This window comes from Pan troglodytes, chromosome 1 (assembly GCF_028858775.2).
Source record: "Pan troglodytes isolate AG18354 chromosome 1, NHGRI_mPanTro3-v2.0_pri, whole genome shotgun sequence".
NCBI classification, from domain to species: domain Eukaryota; kingdom Metazoa; phylum Chordata; class Mammalia; order Primates; family Hominidae; genus Pan; species Pan troglodytes.
Window position 1 is genome coordinate 169,110,785 of NC_072398.2, and position 22,362 is coordinate 169,133,146.

The 22,362-nt window shown below is 39.4% G+C and overlaps 1 protein-coding gene across 14 annotated transcripts in view; it reads right to left on the reverse strand.

The window, feature by feature from the left end:
* Positions 1-22,362, reverse strand: part of PATJ (PATJ crumbs cell polarity complex component) — a 421,434-nt gene that overhangs the window by 275,340 nt on the left and 123,732 nt on the right. For all 14 annotated transcript variants that reach the window (XM_063817330.1, XM_016919657.4, XM_016919650.4 and 11 more), the window contains 2 exons: positions 11,942-12,065; positions 2,914-3,085 (listed from right to left, as the gene is read on the reverse strand). In XM_063817330.1, the coding sequence (XP_063673400.1) occupies positions 2,914-3,085; positions 11,942-12,065 (296 nt within the window). The remainder of the gene's footprint in view (positions 1-2,913; positions 3,086-11,941; positions 12,066-22,362) is intronic.

A 22,362-nucleotide genomic window follows, 5' to 3' on the forward strand; every position in this document is an offset into this window, starting at 1 on the left:
GTACCTACATCCAGACCTTCCTTTCCTTCCTGGCACCTATCTCAGTGGAGGAGGTGAGCTTCCTCCTATCAAACTATCCAAGGTGATTCCAAGTGTGCAATGTTCTCTCCTCCCTCCACCATCTCCACAGACTATATTTAATCACCCCCTTTATGGCATCTGCATATTCCACAAGCAAAGAAAATTCTCTTCAGTTTGATATACATATGAATGTAGTAATATATAATATAAATGTTGTATGTCTTATATACATTATATATATACATATATATATATTTTCCCCTTGCCTTGATACATTAATACCATCTAGTTATCTAAGTAACATGTATTTTTTTTTTGAGACAGGGTCTCGCTATGTCACACAGGCTGGAGTGCAGTGGCACAATTATAGCTCACTGCCGCGTCAACCTTCCAGCCTTAAACGGTCCTCCCACCTCAGCCTCCCTAGTAGCTGGGACTACGGGTGCATGCTATCACAACAGGCTAATTTTTTTTTTGAGATGGGGTCTTGCTCTGTTGCCCAGGCTGGAGTGCAGTGGCACGATCTCGGCTCACTGCAACCTCCACCTCCCAGGTTCAAGTGATTTTCCTGCCTCAGCCACCAGAGTAGCTGGGGTTACAGGTGCACACCACCATGCCTGGCTAATTTTTGTATTTTTAGTAGAGATGAGGTTTCACCATGTTGGCCAGGCTAGTCTCGAACTCCTGACCTCAGGTGATCTACCCACCTCAGCCTCCCAAAGTGCTGGGATTACAGGCATGAGCCACCAGGCCCAGCCCATGACCAGGGTTTTCAAAACACTAGTCAGCTCTTTCTGTGTCCAATTTTTAACCTTGTGTTCAATTCTCAATACACAACTCTCTGAAATCTACTCTACTAACAATGTTCAATGCTTACCAAGGGCATCCATGTGGCCAAGCCCCGGGAAAACTTCTCTGTCTTATCTACATTGACCCTATTAGCATGTGAACATAGCCTGTGAGGACACTTTTGTTAAAATGTTCTCTTCCTTTGATTTCTAAGTCAATCTAGTTCACTAATTTTCTCCTACCTTTTGTTCATTCCAGCTCACTCCTTTCTTCCTCTGTTCATGCCTTAAGTATTGCTGTTTTCCAGGACTCCAATCTTTTTTTTTTTTTAATTATACTTTAAGTTTTAGGGTACATGTGCACAATGTGCAGTTTAGTTACATATGTATACATGTGCCATGCTGGTGTGCTGCACCCATTAACTCATCATTTAGCATTAGGTATATCTCCTAATGCTATCACTCCCCCATCCCCCCACCCCACAACAGTCCCCAGAGTGTGATGTTCCTCTTCCTGTGTCCATGTGTTCTCATTGTTCAATTCCCATCTATGAGTGAGAACATGCAGTGTTTGGTTTTTTCTCCTTGCGATAGTTTACTGAGAATGATGATTTCCAATTTCATCCATGTCCCTACAAAGGACATGAACTCATCATTTTTTATGGCTGCATAGTATTCCATGGTGTATATGTGTCACATTTTCTTAATCCAGTCTATCATTGTTGGACATTTGGGTTGGTTCCAAGTCTTTGCTATTGTGAATAGTGCCACAATAAACATACGTGTGCATGTGTCTTTATAGCAGCATGATTTACAGTCCTTTGGGTATATACCCAGTAATGGGATGGCTGGGTCAAATGGTATTTCTAGTTCTAGATCCCTGAGGAATCGCCACACTGACTTCCACAGTGGTTGAACTAGTTTACAGTCCCACCAACAGTGTAAAAGTGTTCCTATTTCTCCACATCCTCTCCAGCACCTGTTGTTTCCTGACTTTTGAATGATTGCCATTCTAACTGGTGTGAGATGGTATCTCATTGTGGTTTTGATTTGCATTTCTCTGATGGCCAGTGATGATGAGCATTTTTTTGTGTCTTTTGGCTGCATAAATGTCTTCTTTTGAGATGTGTCTGTTCATATCCTTTGCCCACTTTTTGATGGGGTTGTTTGTGTTTTTCTTGTAAATTTGTTTGAGTTCATTGTAGATTCTGGATATTAGCCCTTTGTCAGATGAGTAGGTTGCGAAAATTTTCTCCCATTCTGTAGGTTGCCTGTTCACTCTGATGGTAGTTTCTTTTGCTGTGCAGAAGCTCTTTAGTTTAATTAGATCCCATTTGTCAATTTCGGCTTTTGTTGCCATTGCTTTTGGTGTTTTAGACGTGAAGTCCTTGCTCATGCCTATGCCAGGACTCCAATCTTGACCCTATGCTTGCCTTATTGTTTAAGCTTCGTGTTGATGACCATTCAAATCCAAGAGTTTCACCTACGCTTAATCCTGCTCCCAATTACCCATGTCCAGACAGACCTCAACATTAATTCCCAGACCCACATATCTAATTGATTCCATTTAACTTTGTTGTTCTATGGCTACTTTAACCATCAACATGTTCCAAACTGAACTCATCATTTTCCCTTCCAACCTGTTCATGCTCCTATAATATTATATTGAAGGACTAATTTCTCATATCTATCTAGTTTCCTAGTCCAAAAACACAAGTCATCCTCAGCTACCCCCTTTTACACTCAACATGTAATGAGTCAAGGGATTCCTGTAGATTTCCTCACTCTTAAATTGGTCTTCTTTTAATTTGTCCTCAAGTGCATTTGCTTGAGTTGTTAAACTCTGAATTAACCTCCCATTCTCTAAGCAGATACTCTATGTAATCCATTTTGTGCACCACCGCAAGATACAAAATTGTACATATGGCAAAATTTTAAGTATATGAAATTCTCATAGTAATTGTCAAATATAGTGGATTTTATTCATAATATTTTTCTGTATTTTCCAAACGTTCTACCAAAATCACGCATTTTTTAAGCAAAAAAAAAAAACAAAACAAAACACTATTTTATAATGTGAAAACAAAGAGAAATGATATCATACCATGTATCAGTGGCATATCTAGAAGACAACATTCCTGTGTATGCTGAGGCCTTGGAAATAACTCGCGTCGCTTGGTGTTGATATAAAGGCAAATCTTCTTGCTCCCTAATTTGAGCCACAACAGGAAGGTCAATAAGCAAGCTAGGACCTTGGACATCATTCGGGATCATGCCTGAAGAGCAAATCCAGATGACAGTGAATACAAGAGGCACTCATTCTCCTTCAGTCATTCGACAACTAGGTATGGGCACCTACTATGGGAAGGGACTCTTCCAGGTAGGAGACTGAAAATATTAAAGTAAATAAATAAAGGCTTTAATATATCAGATGATGATAAGTACAATGGTGAAAAATAAAGAAGGAAGGAATATAGGAATTGTTAAACAGAAGTCGGTTACAATTTTCAGTGGCCTCACTAAAAAAAACCACATTTATGCAATATTAATATTACTAAAAAATCTAATCTTACTACACATTTTCTCTTATCAACTTAAGCTTTCCTAATAAGTACTCTGACATTTCACTAATTAAAAAAAAAAAAACCTCCACAGAATAACAAATAAACCATATTCAATCACTTCTATTTTTAAAAGGGTTTTGTTTATAAATTTCAGAATTCTTTTACATTCTTTTTTTTTTTTTTTTTTTTTTTTTAAGAGACGGAGTCTCTCTCTGTTGCCCAGGCTGGAGTGCAGTGGCGTGATCTTGGCTCACTGCAACCTCCGCCTCCCGGATTCATACAGTTCTCCCTGCCCCAGCCTCCTGAGTAGATGGGACTACAGGTGTGGTGTTGCATGCAAAAATACAATAATTTTTGTATTTTTAGTAGAGACAGGGTTTTGTCATGTTGGCCAGGCTGGTCTCGAACTCCTGACCTCAGGTGATCCACCTGCCTCAGCCTTCCAAAGTGCTGAGATTACAGGTGTGAGCCGCCACACCTGGCCTATACTTGTTCATTTAATTCTCACATCAAACTATGAGTTAGAAAGAAAAGACACTATCAACCATATTTTATAGATAGGAAAACTGAGGTTAAGAAATTTTGCCAATTTTTTACCAGCAGGTAAAGGGTACAGATTGCCATAATTTATTTAAATATTTACAACAAACTTCCTAGCAATTAATTTTGATTTCTACTTAGAAACGTTCACATAATAAGCTTGAGAAGTATGGTGGGCACAACATTTTTGGACTTTACTTCTTATGTTCTTCCTAGTTGTCGGTAGCATATTATACAATTATCATGTTAAGAAATTAAAAGCTAGTATTTTCTCCTTATATTTGCCCAAATAAACTAAAGAAAGCTCCTTTAGTCTCACCACAATAGATCATATGTTGAAACATGTTTATATAGTAAGCACAGTATAACTATCATATATAGACATGTGTGTGGGTATGTCCACATATATTGTCTATACACATCCTCACACACACACTATAAAAAGATAATGCATAAGGTATAATATATAGGATTCAACACCATGGTTATCTATGGAGAGGAAGTTAAGCTGTGTTATAATGGTTTATTGTTTAAAAGCAGAATATTGGCCAGGCGCAGGTGCTCATGCCTGTAGATCCAGCACTCTGGGAGACTGAGGCAGATGGACTCCTTGAGCCCAAGAATTCAAGACCAGCTTGGGCAACATGGTGAAACTCCATTAGCCAGGCTTGGTGGAGCACGCCTGTAATCTCAACTACTCGGAAGGCTGAGGCAGGAGGATCACTAGAGTCCGAGAGGATGATCACAGTGAGGAGTGATGTCGCCACTGTACTCTAGCCTGGGCAACAGAGTAAGACCTTGTATCAAAAACAAAAACAAAAGGAAAAAGAAACCCAGAAGATTTGGGGTTGAGGGAGAAAGCTGAGATGACCCAGTTACGGGGGTAGACAGGTAGCGTTTCATACAAACTGGAAAAATTTGGAAGACTATAAACCAAATCGCGATTACCTCTACAGACAATTTCTTATTTCTACTTTTTGTTTATCTGCATTATCTTATTTATCCTCTAGGAACACACTTAATTGTTTTTTGTCACCTAGCAAATAACCTCCTTAAGAACTTTGCATTTCTTATTCTCTCAGCCATATCCCAAATGTTTTCACACAGGGCTGGCTTACTTTACTCACGTGTTAGTCAAATGTTACCCTACGAAAACAGTCAGCCAGACCACTCCATATAAAATAGGCCTCCTCCTCAAACATTCTCTATTTCTTTTTACTGCTTTATTTTCCTTCATGAACCCTATCATATTATACATTAATTTGTTATTGTCTGCCCCCACCAGAATGTGGGCCGACTTTATTTTGTTCACTGCTCCACTCTCATGACCCCCAGAGCAGCACTCTTATACAGAAAGCACTAGCAAATATTTCTGAACAAGTAAATATGGTACTTCCTTAATACACCAACCAATAATGAGTTTTTAAGTTTAAAAAATATGAGTATACTGTTTTCCGAAGTAGAAAAACAAAGAAATGTACAGCTAATGTTATGGTTAGAATGGAAGTCGCATCTATTGTGCATCCCACGGTCCATTCTATGGAACAAGTGTATCTTTGATAATCTCGTAAAGGAGCTTTGAGACTTCTGATTAAACATCTTCAGTGATTTGGGAATGCCATTTATTCAAATTATATAAATGGGAGGCCTAAAATAATTGTGCTTAATCAAACAAGGTAAATGGAGAGCCTAAAGAGCGGGCTGGGTGCGGTAGCTCACACCTGTAATCCCAGCACTTTGGAAGGCCAAGGTGGGTGGATCACCTGAGGTCAGGAGTTCGAGACCAGCCTGGACAACATGGCGAAACCCCGTCTCTACTAAAAATACAAAAATTAGCCAGCGTGGTGGCACACACCTGTAATCCCAGCTACTCAGGTGGCTGAGGCACGAGAATCTCTTGAACCTGGGAGGCGGAGGTTGCACTGAGCCGACATCATGCCACTGCACTTCCAGCCTGAGTGACAGAGCAAGACTCTGTCTCAAAAAAAAAAAAAAAAATAACTGTTTTAACTGTGGTTCATGGATCCTGGGAAGCTGCCCCCATAGGCCCCAGGATAAGGCTTCTGAGCATACAGGTCAAATTCAGGGTCCTTCCCGGCACACAAAGTCCCCACAGCTGGGCTCTCCTGAATGTCTCCGCTACCTGCCTTATGTATTCTTCACTCTGCACTGAGCTGTTTTGCTAAACTCTTGCAAACATGATGCTTTTCTCTGTCTGTAATTCTAGAAAATAGAGAACAACAAATAGTGCCTTAGGTTTCCCAATGCATTGCACAGTACCTTGTAGATAGATTTTATTTTATTTTATTTTTGAGACAAGGTCTCGCTTGGTCACCCAGGCTGGAGTGCAGTGGTGCAGTCTTGGCTCACTGCAACCTCCGCCTCCCAGGTTCAAGCGATTCTCCTGCCTCAGGCACCTGAGTAGCTGAGATTACAGGTATGTGCCACCATGCCCGGCTAATTTTTGTATTTTTAGTAGAGACAGGGTTTTGTCATGTTGGCCAGGCTGGTCTTGAACTCCTGACCTCAAGTGATCTGCCCGCCTTGGCCTCCCAAAGTGTTGGGATTACAGGCATGAGCCACCGTGCTGGCCAAAACAGTTTTTCCTGCAATGTATTTCTTTGAACACTGTGTTCTTGGAAGAAAAAATATTTAAAATATCACACATTATGTGATTAAAGTATGACTGAAAGCTCAAACATGTGTAAGATGATAAAATACTATTGTACTGGGTTGAGTAATAATAACATAGCTTTTATCCAAATGATAAGAAATCAAGTGTATGCTCTTATCAAGATTGTGGACATCTATTTTTTGGTTTGCATACCTTCTACGGATTTAAAAAATATCTGGTAGAGCTTAACCTAGAAAATGTAACAAAGAAAAAAAGTTCTAATGCACCTTCTATATTTTGTTTTGTTTCCCATCAAATAAATGTGAGAAGACACAAAACCTTAAGTATTTTACTTCTTTGGCTAATGGGGGAAGAAGCTGAAGCTACAAAAATACCTTTAAGTGTATCCAACATTCTGTGGCTGTTCTTCATTCACGCATTCACAAATTCACTTAACAAATGTTTATAGAGCACCCACTACTTGCCAGGAACTATTCTAGGCATTAGAGATAGCTAAGTGTACAAAACTGACAAAGTTCCTATTCTTGGGAGCTAGCATTCTAGTGGAGAGAGATACAGAATGAACACAGCATGATTTCAGGATATGGTAAGGTCTAAGAAGGAAAATAAGGCAACAGGTAGGAACAGAAAGAAACAGGTGAGTAGCTGGTCGGGTGTGGTGGCTCACGCCTGCAATCCCAGCACTTTGGAAGGCTGAGGCGGGTGGATCACTTGAGACCAGCCTGGCCAGCATGATGAAACCCTATCTCTACTAAAAATACAAAATTAGCCAGGTGTGGTGGCGTGTGCCTGTAATCCCAGCTACTCAGGAGGGTGAGGCAGGAGAATAGCTTGAACTCAGGAGGTGGAGGTTGCAGTGTGCCAAGATCACACCACTGCACTCCAGCCTGGGTGACAGAGTGAGACTCTGTCTAAAAAGAAAAAGAAAAAAAAAATAGATGGAGTAGTCAAAAACCTGGATGGTGATAGGGAATCAGTCCCATAAAAATCTGCAATACCATTCTAGGTAGGAGGAACAGCATAAGGAGGAGGCTTGATGAAAAAGATGGAATTTTACCAATATTTTGATTTGCCACGACAAAAAGCACTGTTGCTTAGCAATATACCAAGCAAAAGAATGGGACCCAGAAGTAGCTGGGCTCCAGAAAAAAAAAAAAAGGAAAAATTCTAAAACCCTAAGTCCTGTGAGCCTTATTTTTTCTTCTCACCATACCGGAGAACTCTGCAATGATAGGAAAACCAAATTACAAACAACGTCTCTCCCATCTTAGAAGTGGGCAGTTAGGTTTTGGGTCCAAACAGCATAGCTTCAAACTTTTCTTCTTTTTAAATATTTTATCTTATTTGATGGAGGCCTTCATTCTAGATCGTCAGGGTCACTTTGGATCTTAGTTCTGTCATCCAACATACTGACAATCCTTCCCAATTTCCTGGAATGTGTGAATTTATCCAATATGCCATCTGTGCCATTACCCCATTTCCCGAGAAAAAGAATAACCAAGGCAACTTGTGCATAGAGTCCTATGGCCTATGTTAGAGACCTGTACCTATGCAGGCATAAACCCATTAATCACTCATAGGATATACCCCAGTAATTCATTATAAATTATCAGCCAATTGTTTTTACCATGTTTATAAGAATATGATGAATTGTGCATCAAATGTCTTCCTTAAGTCCATAAATTTGGCCAGGTGCAGTGGCTCACGCCTGTAATCCCAACACTTTGAGAGGCCAAGGTGGGCGGATCACGAGGTCAGGAGTTCAAGACCAGCCTGGCCAACATGGTGAAACCCTGTCTCTACTAAAAATACAAAAAAATTAGCCAGGCGTGGTGGCACACGCCTGTAATCCCAGCTACTCAGGAGGCTGAGGCAGGAGAATCACTTGAACCTGGGAGGAGGAGGTTGCGGTGAGCCGAGACTGTGCCACTGCACTCCAGCATGGGTGACACAGTGAGACTCTGTCTCAAAAAAAAAAAAAAAAATCCATAAGTTCATAGTATATTTGGGGTACTTGCCTTAGTAGAAAATCATAAATGACCTCTGACTAAGCACTGTAGATACACTTTTAAAACTTTTTTTTTTTTAAATAGAGATGGGGTCTCCCTATGTTGCCCAGGTTGGTCTCGAACTCCTGGACTCAAGTGATCCTCCTGCCTTGGCCTCCCAAAGTGCTAGAATTGCAGGTATGAGCCACCACACCCAGCCTAAAACTTTTCCTATAATCATCACTGAAACTCTTTCCATGCATTCATCTTGAACAAATTTTCTGGTGAACTCACTACCACTTCTGCTTTTTATTTCATCTAGAAACTTTGGAATCAGGCTCCAATCAGTTGGCAATGTTGCAGATATGGGGTGAAAATACTGTCATGCTCAGGTGGGATTAACAGAAGTCTCAGTTACCTTCCCCCCATCCCCATACTCCCCTTTGCTCCCATCCTTGAGGGCCTCCATTCCCACATGACAATCAAAGCACTGCCCCACTGTTCCAGCTTTGCTGATGTCTGCCTCCCCCTCACTGAGGAGGAAGGACCAGGGCAGGACTGGTGCTCAGGCAGGAATGGCTTAAAACCAGAGTTTTCAGAACAGGAAACTGGTTCTCTATGTCCCATCCAGCTACACTGGAAAAAGCAGTCTGTTAAACTACACCACTAAGTTGCATAGGTTGGTGCAGTTTAAAACTTCATGAATTGCTCCACACAAAGGCTACCTGTGCCCTCTGCCCCACTGCCTCCTCCATGGACCCTGTCAGTGCACAGGCACACATTTCTCACCTGTCACAGCGCTTCACACAGTTACACTTTACAGAGCTGTCCACCAAGTGCACAGAGAAACCCAGGAGCCCATGAAAAAGATTGAGTCCTGTAGGGCCTCTGTAATCAGGTAATGGTCATAACAGGGGTACAGAGGTTAGAAAAACAGGGAGATTTTTTAAAAATAAATGCTCTGGGATTTAAGTTGTATTAATCCACTCTCACACTGCCATAAAGAACTACCGGAGACTGGGTAATTTATAAAGAAAACATGTTTAATTGACTCACAGTTCCACAGGCTGTACAAGAGGCATGGCTAGGAAGGCCTCAGGAAACTTACAATCATGGCAGAAGAGTGAAGGGGAAGCACGCATGTCTTCACATGGCAGTAGGAGAGAGAGCATGCGCAAAGGGGGAAGTGCCACACACTTTTAAACCATCAGATCTCTTGAAAATTCACTCACTATCATGAGAACAGATGGGGGAAATCTGCTCTCATGATAAAATCACCTCCTACCAAGTCCCTTCCCCAATACTAGGAATTATGATTCAACATGAGATTTGAGTGGGGACACAGAGCCAAACCATATCAGAAGTTAATGCTTATAGGAGAGGAATGGGGGAAATTTTCTAAAGGTCTACATTTGATGAGATGCAAGAATGGAATAACAAAATAAAGGCAAGCAGAATCCAAAGTAGAGAAGAGATCGGGTTGCTATACAACTTAGCAACTGAAAAAAAAAAAAGTAATGAACTGATATGCTGTTGAATAACCACGTGAGCAGTACATCATTTCCTCATTCAGTAAATATTTCTTGAGCACCTACTATGTGAATATAATCAGATGCAGTCCTCACCCTCCTGAAGCTTAGTGTGTAGTAAGAGACAGGCCTGCAAGTAAGCATGTGCACTGAGTCTTGACAATAACACAAAATCAATTTGGATTTGCAAATGGCACAACCCAGTCTTCGAGCAAAGCCTGGGAAACAGAACTGCCTTCTGTCTGAAATCTTCCAAAATCTTGTAACACTAAGTGTATTACTCAATGCAATAATGTCAATAATTACATTATTAATTATGCAAATTTAAATGTTTAGTTTTATAACCCATGAAGAGTATATGCTTTTTAAAGATACACAATTTTGGATTAACCAAAAGGTCAAGAATATCTCTTTACACAGGGGTTCTCAACAATGATTTCTAAATTCATTGTTCTGCAGATAAATCTAAGATTGCCTCTTATTCCACTGCTCCTCCACCCAAACACCAGCCCATATAGCTAGTCTATTTCTTTTTATCTTGACAGTATAAACCAGTGGTTTATACAGTATACATGTGGCAACATCTGGAGACATTTTGATTTTCATCATTACTGGGAGAGGGTGTGCCACTGGCATCTAGGGTTAGAAGACAGGGATGCTGCTAAGCATCCTACAATGCACAGGGTACCCCACCCCCACCAAAAGACTCATCTGGTCCAAAATCGTGCTAAGTTTGCTATAGTATTAATAGTAATGAAACAGATATGGTCTATTTATTCATTTACTCAAACATTTGTGCCATAAATCTTCTCCAACTATTTAATAGAGAACTATAAGAAATGTGGTGAATTTTAGAAAGCAATATACCTGGAGAGTTTTATTTTGGGAAGTCCCATTTTTCTTCTAGTCATGATCTTGAAAACTTGGGTAGATTCATCTAATCTTAGATATTTAAAATTCAGTATTCATACTCTTGTCTTTTTTTTTCCATGCTCTGTTTTGACCCACGGGAAACTGTATGTTATCATCTCAGAGATGCCTTCAATTTTTACCCTTAAGTATTCCATTTTTTAGAATTTACTTAATAGAATCCTATCTCATATAAAACTGCTACATCACTTTCTACAGCCCTCTCTCCCCTTACAACATATTACTATACAACACAGAGAAAGACTTTTAAGTAGTCATAACAAGTGAAGGACAGCATAAATCCTCAACAATGGCTCTATAAATCCCAGTGCTATGAAATCATTTAACAATCTCCCTAGGGATGTCAATTTTATAATGACATTCAATATTTTAGTGTTAGATGAAGAAAAATTCTTTTTTAAAGTCAACTTTTCAAACATATATAAGAATCGATATTGAGGGGCAGCAGGGAGAGGCACTATACTTTTAGAATTCTTTAATGGAAACTAAGTTATTAATGTACTAAAATTGACTGTAATATATGGCTATAAAAATGTTTCATAAATGTTTAAAATATGCCTCTCTTTATTAATATTTAACAGTCCCATTAAATGAGCTAGCAATATTACTTAAGAGCATCAGAGATTTTAATATATATTAGTAGAGACTTATTTCAGATTTGGTGTAAGGTTCTAGTCTGAGTTTCAATCCATACTGCTAATAAAATGCAACATGAGGCAGAGAAAATGTAGCCTTCTCAAAAAACAGAATCTGAAAACTCTAAGTTGAAATCTGAGGCATGTTTATTCTTTCAGGTAATTCTGAAGCAGATTAATTATTAAGCAGACGTAAATTCAAAACATCATAATGAATAAAAATATGATGGTGAAATTCATGTATACAAACATAAAACTGAAAGCTTGCAAAATAATGTAATTTGTGTTTATGAGAAACAAAAGTCACAAACCTAAATCCAGACTAGTTTTTGCTAATGAATTAAGATTTTCCAGGTCGTCAAATCTGCCTTGTTGACTGTTTCCTTCAGTTGATGGTACAGATGGTAGGGACTCCATGACAAAATTTTCTTTCATCTTGAGAGGAAGAAAAATAGAAATGCATTAGTACTTTATGAAAAAAATGTATTACTGTACAGTTGATCAAGCCAAGTAATAATGATAGTGGAAAATTGGCCTTGCAAACAGGCATTCTCAAGTAATGGTTTATACTGTGGTAAGCAGTAACAAATGCTGGTAACAATATCTGCAAGAGTATAGGCTAGTAAAATCTGTTTATTCTAAAACTTGGATTTTTAACCAAAAAAACTGTTTTATAAGCATTAATAAGTGGATTTAAATAAACATTTACCAAGGTAGAGGAATAAAAGATCTATCAAGTCAAGCAAGGTCAACTGCTGATACACACAGCCTCCTGGATTGTGTTGCTCTAATATCTACAAATAAATAGCTTCCTTGCTGACTCCAAAATATGTGATAAATTTTCATATCTATAAGTGTTTGTTAGCACTCTTATCTGCCTAGTGAATACCTAGTTACCAAACCTAAAACCTAAAACCTACAGATAAGTGCTGTTGATAACTTAACTGCATTTTCCTCCCATCTTGCTTTTATATACATGTTTTTTATGGTTTTCCAAAGTCACAATCTTCCAGAATGCTAAAATATTTATGTTTCCCCTGACCCTGCAAATTCATATTTTAAAATCCTAACCCCCAAGGTGAAGATATTTAGAAGTGGGGACTTTTGTGGGGTGATAGAGTTATGAGGGCAGAGCCCTGGTGAATGGGATTAGTAGTGCCTTTATAAAATAGGCCCAAGGGGCCGGGTGTGGTGGCTCACACCTGTAATCCCAACACTTTGGGAGGCCAAGGCAGGTGGATCACTTGAACCAGGCATTTGAGACCAGCCCAGTCAACATGGGGAAACCCTGTCTCTACTAAAAATACAAAAATTAGCCAGGCATGGTGGTGCATGGCTGTAATCCCAGCTACTTGGGAGGCTGAGGAGAACCACTTGAATCTGGGAGGCAGAAGTTGCAGTGAGCTGAGAACAGGCCATTGCACTCCAGCCTGAGTGACAGAGAGGCACTGTCTCAAAAATAAATAAATAAATAAATAAATAAATAAATAAATAAATAAAATAGGCCCAAGGGAGCTCATTCCACTCTTCCACCCTGTGAGGACACAGCTAAAGGATGACATTTATGAACCAGAAAGGGGGCCCTCACTGATGCAGAATTTTTGCTCCTTAACTCAGCTAATCTGGGTTCTTGTCTCACGATCAGGAAGAATTAGGCACACGGACACACTGAAGAGTGAGGAGGGTGGAATTTTTAAGCAAAAAGAAAGCTCTCAGCAAAGAGAGGGGGTCCTGCAAGCAGATTTTCACATCCCAAATTGAATACCTGGGCCACCCCACAGCAGCTGAAGAGGCCAGGCTCCTCCCCTGCATAAGACACAAATTCCTGGTGGCTCCACCCCATTCCCCCCAGTGCATGGGTCTCCAGCCTGCTGTGGGCATGCCTAGGCAAACTCCCTGTGCAGGTTCCCTTATCTGTACAAAACATGTGGTGTAAACACTTGTAGGGGAGGTCAGAGATTCTCCAGGGACCCTTCCTAATCTGCCTAAGCCTTTGTCCGCCTCCTGCCTCTAACATCACCAGACACCAAATGTGTGGACACCTTCATCTTGGACTTCCCAGCCTTCATAACTGTGAGAAATAAATTTGTTTTGTTTATAAGCTACCCAGTTAATGGTATCTTGTTATAGCAGGCCAAACAGACTAAGATAGAAAACATCATATTTTCACTTTAAGTATCTTTTTATATTTTAAAAAATTTTATTGCCAGGTGCAGTGGCTCATGCCTATAATCCCAGCACTTTGGGAGGCCGAAATGTATAGATCACTTAAGGCCAGGAGTTTGAGACAAGCTGGTCAATATGGCGAAACCCCATCTCTACAAAAAAATTATAAAAACTAGCCAGGCATAGCGGTGTGTGCCTGCAGTCCCAGCTACTCAGGAGGCTGAGGTGGGAGGATAGCCTGAGCCTGGGAGGGTGAGGCTGCAGTGAGCTGTGATCATGACACTCCAGCCTGGGCAAAAGAGTGAGACCCTGTCTTTATAAATAAATAAATAATAAAAATAAGAAATTTTATCAGTACAAATTTAAATGACTATTTTATAGCCACCTTAGGGATGTACCATAATTCATTTAAGGTGAGTAACACTATGTTATTCTTTATTGCTGGAATTTTGGTTGTTCAAAACAAAATGTGAATTTTCTTTTGAAAATGGTCTACTTTTTCTGTAAAGTGGTCAGACTTCAATGATAAGAGAAGGATCATTCATAAGCCGATATACAAAATACTTCCAGCTTTGCAAAGTAGATTATGAATTTGGTAATGCTGGGCAAGGTAGCAGAGCCCCAGAAACAGAAAGTGATTGGCATGCAGGTAGTAAAGAGAATTTACTGACAACAGCACAGGCTTGAAAAGTCAAGTTTTATTAGACAGAAAGAACACTGTAGTGGGGCGCTTCAGCAAGAGAGGACTGAGTGGGCCTCCGTGGATTTTCCTTAGGGGTATTTATAGACCTTAAAGCAGGAGTGTAAGGGTAATTTGGACCCTATTAGTTTTGCAGGTCATGATAGATTGATTACATTTGTAGACATGTTGGTGCCTTGATGTCAGCAAAGGCTGCACAATGAGTTTCGATATGCATGCATTCAGGAGACACACAGAAATTCTAGCTACTTATAAATTTTTGGGAAAGCAGCCTGGTAACCAGATGCTGGCTTTAGATAACAGGGAAGTCTAATTGCTTCTAAATTCCTCAGATAAGGAGTTTTGCCTCTGGATGGCATGGTTGATGACCACCAGGTGATCTTTGCTCTCTTCATTATACATCTAAATTCCTCAGATAAGGAGTTTTGCCTCCAGATGGTCTGCTTCATGGTCACCAGGTGATTTTGCTCGCCTCGGGTAAGTACATAACTATATCAGATACCTAATGGAGCCTAAGGAACATAGAATTCAACTCAAATATTAAATAGGGGTAAGAAAGGGGATCTGACTACATAGTTGCCTAGAATAAAATAAGCAAGAACTTCTTACAGAAAAGAGTGAGGATTTGGAAGGAACTGAGCAGTTAAAAAGAAGAAGGTTGTAATTTGGGGCCATTTGGACTTCTTAAACAAAGTTAATGGTAACTCTGTTAATAGTAAATGAAGAAGAAGAAAATTGATATCCAAATCTGGGATTTCAATACATTGGGTATGATAGGTGAGATATTTATAAATAGGAATTTCTGGCTGGGAGCAGTGGCTCAAGCCTGTAATCCCAGCACTTTGGGAGGCCGAGGTGGGTGGACCACTTGAGGTCAGGAGTTCAAGACCAGCCTGACCAACATGGAGAAACCCCGTCTCTACTAAAAATACAAAAAAAAAAGCCAGGCGTGGTGGCTCACGCCTGTAATCCCAGCACTTTGGGAGGCCAGGGTGGGCAGATAGCCTGAGGTCAGGAGTTTGAGACCAGCCTGGCCAATGTGGTGAAACCCCATCTCTACTAAAAAATGCAAAAATTAGCTGGGCGTGGTGGTGGGCGCCTGTAATACCAGCTACTCAGAAGGCTGAGGTAGGAGAATTGCTTGAACCCAGGAGACAGAGGCTGCAGTGAGCTGAGATCACACCACTGCACTCCAGCTTGGGTGACAGAGTGAGATTCCATCTCAAAAAAAAAAAAAAAAATATATATATATATATATACACACACACACACACACATTTATATATATGTGTATATGTGTATATATACATATATGTGTATATGTGTATATATACATATATGTGTATATGTGTATATATACATATATGTGTATATATACATATATGTGTATATGTGTATATATACATATATGTGTATATGTGTATATATACATATATGTGTATATGTGTATATATACATATATGTGTATATGTGTATATATACATATATGTGTATATGTGTATATATGCGTATATATACATATATGTGTATATATGCGTATATATACATATATGTGTATATATACATATATGTGTATATATGCATATATACACATATGTGTATATATACATATATGTGTATATGTGTATATATACATATATGTGTATATATACATATATGTGTATATGTGTATATATACATATATGTATATATATGTGTATATATACATATATGTGTATATGTGTATGCGTATATATACATATATGTGTATATATACATATATGTGTATATATGCATATATACATATATGGGTATATATACATATATGTGTATATATGTATGTGTATATATGTATATGTATATATGTATATATACATATGTGTGTATACGTATATATACATATATGTGTATATACGTATATATACATATATATGTGTATATACGTATATATACATATATATGTGTATATACGTATATATACGCATATATGTGTGTATATACACATATACACATATATATGTACATATATATGTGTATATATCTGTATATATGTACACATATATATACAAAAAATTATCCAGGCATGGTGGCGCATGCCTGTAATCCCACCTACTTGGGAGGCTGAGGCAGAAGAATCGCTTGAACGTGGGTGGCAGAGGTTGCAGTGAGCCAAGATTGCACCATTGCACTTCAGCCTGAGCAACAAGAGTGAAACTCCATCTCAAAAAAAATAAAAAATAAATTAAATAAACATGAATTTCTCTTTTCTGTTTTTTTTTTTCAAATAGAGAAGATTTTTTTTCTAAAAAGAGAAGAAAATAAGAACATAGAATTATTCTTAGGTAAATAACCCTCAGGCAAAAAAACAAAACAAAACAAACAACAACAAAAAAACCAAATCTTTAAAAAATGGACAAAGGACTTGAACAGACATTTCTCCAAAGAATACATAAAGATGGCCAAATAAGCACATGAAAGGATGCTCAATATCACTAATTGTTAGGATAATGCAAAACAAAACATAAGATAGCACTTTATACTCCTAAGAAGCAAACAAAAAGCCAACAAACAAGTGTTGGAGAGACTGTGGAGAAATCTGAAACCTTGTGCTTTGCTAATGGAAATATAAACTGGTGCAGCTGCTTGCTGTAGAAAACAGTATAGCTCCCCAAAAATTAAATATAGAATTAGCATATGATCCAGCAATTCCACTGCTGAGTATATACTAAAAAGAACTGAAAGCAGGGATTTCAACAGATATTTATATACCAATGTTCATAACACCGTTATTCGCAATGGCCAAAGGTAGAAACAACCTAAATATCCATCAACAGATGAATGGAAAAACAAAATGTGGTATATATGGTGGGGACCTATAGGAACCTCAGAGTTGGTATTGGTAGTGACAGGAGGCAGAGAAATTTAAGGGCAGGTCCCTGACAAAACCCCACCCTCAAGCCTAAAACCATGGCCCAAACTGAGAACTTCTAACCCTGTTTTCCTGCTCAAATGTTACCTTTTCCTAAACCACCCATGCCCTCGCCCTGCTCTATCCTGTGCCTATAAAGACCCTAGACTCAGCTGGCAGAGAGAAGAAGCAGCTGGATGTCAGGGACTACAGCTGGATATCAGAGAAAGGCAGCTTGACTTTAGAGGGACAGCTTGATGGTGAAACTCTGGAGAATAATCCAGCCAGAGATGGCTGGACTTCTGGGGAAGATTACCTACCCACCTCCCCATCTCCTTTGCAGCTCCCCTTCCCACTGAGAGCCACTTTATTGGCAATAAAATCCCCGCATTTACCATCCTTCAATTCATTCATGCAGCCTCATTTTTCCTGGATACCAGAAAGCGCTCAGGAGCCACTAGTGTGGATACAAAAGGCTGTCACACTGGCCCTTTGCCCTCGCTGGCAGAGGGCAGCCGCCTCACGTGAAAAGGCAGAGGGCTCACTGAACTGTTAACACTTAAGCCGTCCGCAGATGGCAGAGCTAAAAGATCACTGTAACACGCCCACTGGGGCTTCGGGGGTTGCACACACCTCCCCTAGATGCTGCCGCTGGGCCTGCACAGAATTTGCTCCTGCCAGTACCCAAAAACGCTTGCCCAGGCTCCTGCACCCGCTCACCTGAGCGCTCCCCTCCCATGAGGGGTGAACGCTGCAGGTCTGAGTGAGTGGAGTTTACTCTTGCCAGTGCCAAAGCAGTCAGCTGGTTCCAGCATGCATGTACTCCAGTTCCCACCTTGTTCACTCACACACTCCCTCCCTCGAGGAGAGCAGTGGGCTGAGTAAACAGGGCACCTCTGTCACAAGTCCCACAAAGGGGTCAGGGGACTATCTGGCTTCAGTATGAAGATTATTATAAACTAAAGATACTTTAGATTTAACAGATGCAGAAAAAAGCCTTCTCAGAGCTTCCCTTATGTGACTAAGCAGCAAGTTCTAGGAAATGAGGCTATCAAACATTCCCTCTTGAGGTGGGTCGACCCCCAGGAAGATTGAGAGTAAGCTACTATAAATGCCCTCTTGAGGAATGGCAATAGGCAAACAGAAGGATCAGTGGCCCTGCATTTAAAAAATTATCAACATAATCAAAAATGTTATTTCCATTTGTTCTCCTAAAAACCCGTTTGTCTTTCCTAAACAAACCTAGTTGTTCTTCTCATAGAAGCCTTTTCTGTCCTCCCTTTCCCCATGTTACGTATGTAAACTCTAACTTTAATCACTTAGTGAGCTTGCTGCTTCTTTTGTGGCGTTCATGTGTGTATAAATAAACCTTTATTCTCCTGTTAATGCCTTATGTCAGTTTAATTTGCACTCTCCCAGGCACAAAATAGAGGGTAGAGGAGAAGTTTTTTCTCCGAGACATATATCTATAAGGAAATATTTTATTCAACTTTTTTTTTTGAGACGGAGTCTCTCTCTGTTGCCCAGGCTGGAGTGCAGTGGCGCAATCTCAGTTCACTGCAACCTCTGCCTCCCAGTTTGAAGCGATTCTCCTGGCTCAGCCTCCCGAGTAGCTGGAACCACAGGCATGCACCACCATGCCTGGCTAATTTTTCTATTTTTAGTAGAGATGGGGTTTCACCATGTTGGCCAGGCTGGTCTCGAATTCCTGACCTGAAGTGATCCACCCACCTTGGCCTCCCAAAGTGCTAGGATTACAGGCATGAGCCACCATGCCCGGCCTATTCAACTTTAAAAAGGGAGGAAATTCTGACATATTCTACAACATGGATGAATCTTAAAGACATTACACTAAGTGAAAGAGCCAGACACAAAAGAAAAATATTGTACCATTCCACTTTTTTCAGTTGCTTTAGTATAGTCAAATTCTTAGAGATAGAAAATAAAATAGTGGTTGGTTGGCAGGGGATAGAGAGAGAGGAGAAAGATCAGATTATTGTTTAATGAGTAGAGTTTCAGTGTGGGATGATAAGATCTGTAGCGACATGGTGGCCATGTTTACACAAAAATGTACATGTACTTAATGCCACTGAACTATATACCTAAAAATGATTAAAATGGTAAATTGTGTGTTGTGTGTATTTTACTATAACTAAAAAAACCCCAGATCTATAGACCTTTAGTGTTTTTACTCTTCAGCTAAAATGAAGTATGAGGGTGGAAGAGAAAGATAAAGTTTGAAGTAGTTAGGTACCATTTGCCCTCCACAAATATAGCTGACATCTATAGCCCCAAATGGATATTACAACCAAGACAGAAATAATAATGTTCCTTCACCCTTTGGGAGGGCACCCTCTAGAAGAGTATTGGGAATTACATATTTGTAAGCAATTTGAATGTGTTTTTAAAATCTTCTCAGAGCTTATAATATTAGATAATATTATTAGATAAATTATCACAAGGGTCCATCAGCAATACAATGGGGGCAAATATTCAAGCTCATCCTGATCAATGGGTGTAAGTGTTCATCACTGTGGAAGGGAGGAAAAGAGCCAATACCTTAAGAAAGCACATATAATTACTTAAAGAAAATAAAATACTGTTTAGGCAAGAAACATTCGGGCTGAAATAGTCTTACTCAATGCTGGTTTGGGGAGCCTATAGAGGTTACCTTTACAGCCTGCGTGAGGATTGGCATAAAAAAAAAAAAATTTTACAGATTTTAAAATATGAATGTTTAAGTAAACTTCCAGAGTAAATATTATAAATATACATTTGACTGTTTCATCTACAGCCTTAAAAGTGTATACATTAAAATAAACTGATATTTCAGGTTGCCTTTTATTTCGGTAAACAGAAAATTTTCTTTTTATGGAAGAAAATGGCAATAACAAGCAAGTATGGCTGAATCAGTAATGAGAAATAAAAAGAGGGAAGCTAGGAAATTTAACATAGATTTAGTAATCAGCATATGCATTCTTCAAATTGTAAGCACTGACTGTTGTTTTAAACACGCCTCTTGAAGAACACTTTAACAAACAATAGAGTAAGTGGTTATGTCAGAGGTGCTTGAACCAGAGCAACTCCATCTTGAATAGCGCTGGGTAAAATGAGGCTGAGACCTACTGGGTTGCATTTCCAGATGGTTAAGGCATTCTAAGTCACAGGATGAGACACGATGTTGGCACAAGATACAGGTCATAAAGACCTTGCTGATAAAACGGTTGCAGTAAAGAAGCCGGCCAAAACCCACCAAAACCAAGATGGCAACGAGAGTGACCTCTGGTCGTCCTCACTGCTACACTCCCACCAGCGCCATGACAGTTTACAAATGCCACGGTAACATCAGGAAGTTACCCTATATGGTCTAAAAAGGGGAGGCATGAATAATCCACCCCTTATTTAGCATAAAATCAAAAAATAACTACAAAAATGGGCAACCAGTAGCCCTCAGGACTGCTCTATCTATGGAGTAGCCATTCTTTTATTCTTTTACTTTCCTAATAAACTTGCTTTCATTTTACTCTATGGATTCGCTCAAATTTTTCTTGTGCGAGGTCCAAGAACCCTCTCTTGGCATCTGGATCAGGACCTCTTTCCGATAACAGTTATATTGTGAAGAGCATCAATACAAACTTATAAGAGGGATTTTTTTTTAACTTAACGTTATACAAATGACACTTGAGATAAGAATAAAATTTTGAGTGACAGTACAGATTCAAAAATTGCTGTATCTCAAACAACCTAGTTAGAAATGAAGATATATTTGGAAAGCTGTGTTAAACGATCAAAAAGTGATTCTAGTGATAATGTAGATACTGACATTAAATATGCACTGAAGAATTCAAATAAAATTATATAATTAAATATGAGAATAGGCAAAAAAAATTAACATCTCACAAGTTTTCAAATTGAATGTTTAACTAAACTTACAAAGTAAATATCGTAAGTATACATTTGACCATTTCATCTATAGCCTTCAAAGTTTATATATGAACTGGTATTTCAGGTTGCCTTTTATTTGGGTACATAGAAAATTATCTTTTAATAGAAGAAAACAGAACAAGGGAATTTTTATGAATATTCAGTAATCTTTCCAATTTGATTCATATAACTGAATATGTATGCTGTTTGGCGTTAAGCACTGACAGATATGAGAGGGACTGGCAAATATAGAAAGTACCAACGTCAATGGAGCACACCAGATTCCATGTGACCTCTTTCCAGAGGCAACCAGGCATCATTCACATATTCCAAAAACATCTGTTGTCTGGTACACTGCCCAGGGCCCTCTATCATGGTGAATCCTCCAGCGTCACATAAATACAACCAGCACAGCACCTTGCCCAACAGAGGAAGCCACCAGCATTTGCATGAGGGACAAAGTGAGGAAATGTCTAAGGGAGGCAAGGGCAGAAACACCCTCTATCTGCCCACTGAGAGAACACCTGAAGCCACACTTTGCACATCACAACAGGAAAGGTGCCAACCTCAGAGAGGGAAGCAACACGCTGCATATGAACATATTACTAAGCTGTCTTTTTAAAAACATCCCCATACAGTAAGTCTGTTTCCATTTGCCTAAAAGTTAATTTGGGGCAGGAAATAAAAAAAAATATTTTTTTTAAAGTCCTTAATTCAGGATTCCAATTAGTGACTGCTTGACTATAATTTTATGAAAAATAAAGTTTATTGGTGATATAATAGTAAAGGCAAATCTATTAAAATATAATGCTCTTCACTGGGCACATTGGCTCCTACCTGTAATCCCAGCACTTCGGGAGGCCGAGATGGGAGATGGGAGATGGGCGATGCTTGACCCCAGGAGTTCAAGACCAGCCTGGGCAACATGGCAAAACTCCATCTCTACAAAAAAATTAAAAAAAAAAAAAAAAACTAGCCAGGCATGGTGGTACATGCCTGTGGTCCCAGCAGCTCAGGAAGCCGAGGTGAGAGGATCCATGGAGCCTGGGAGGTCG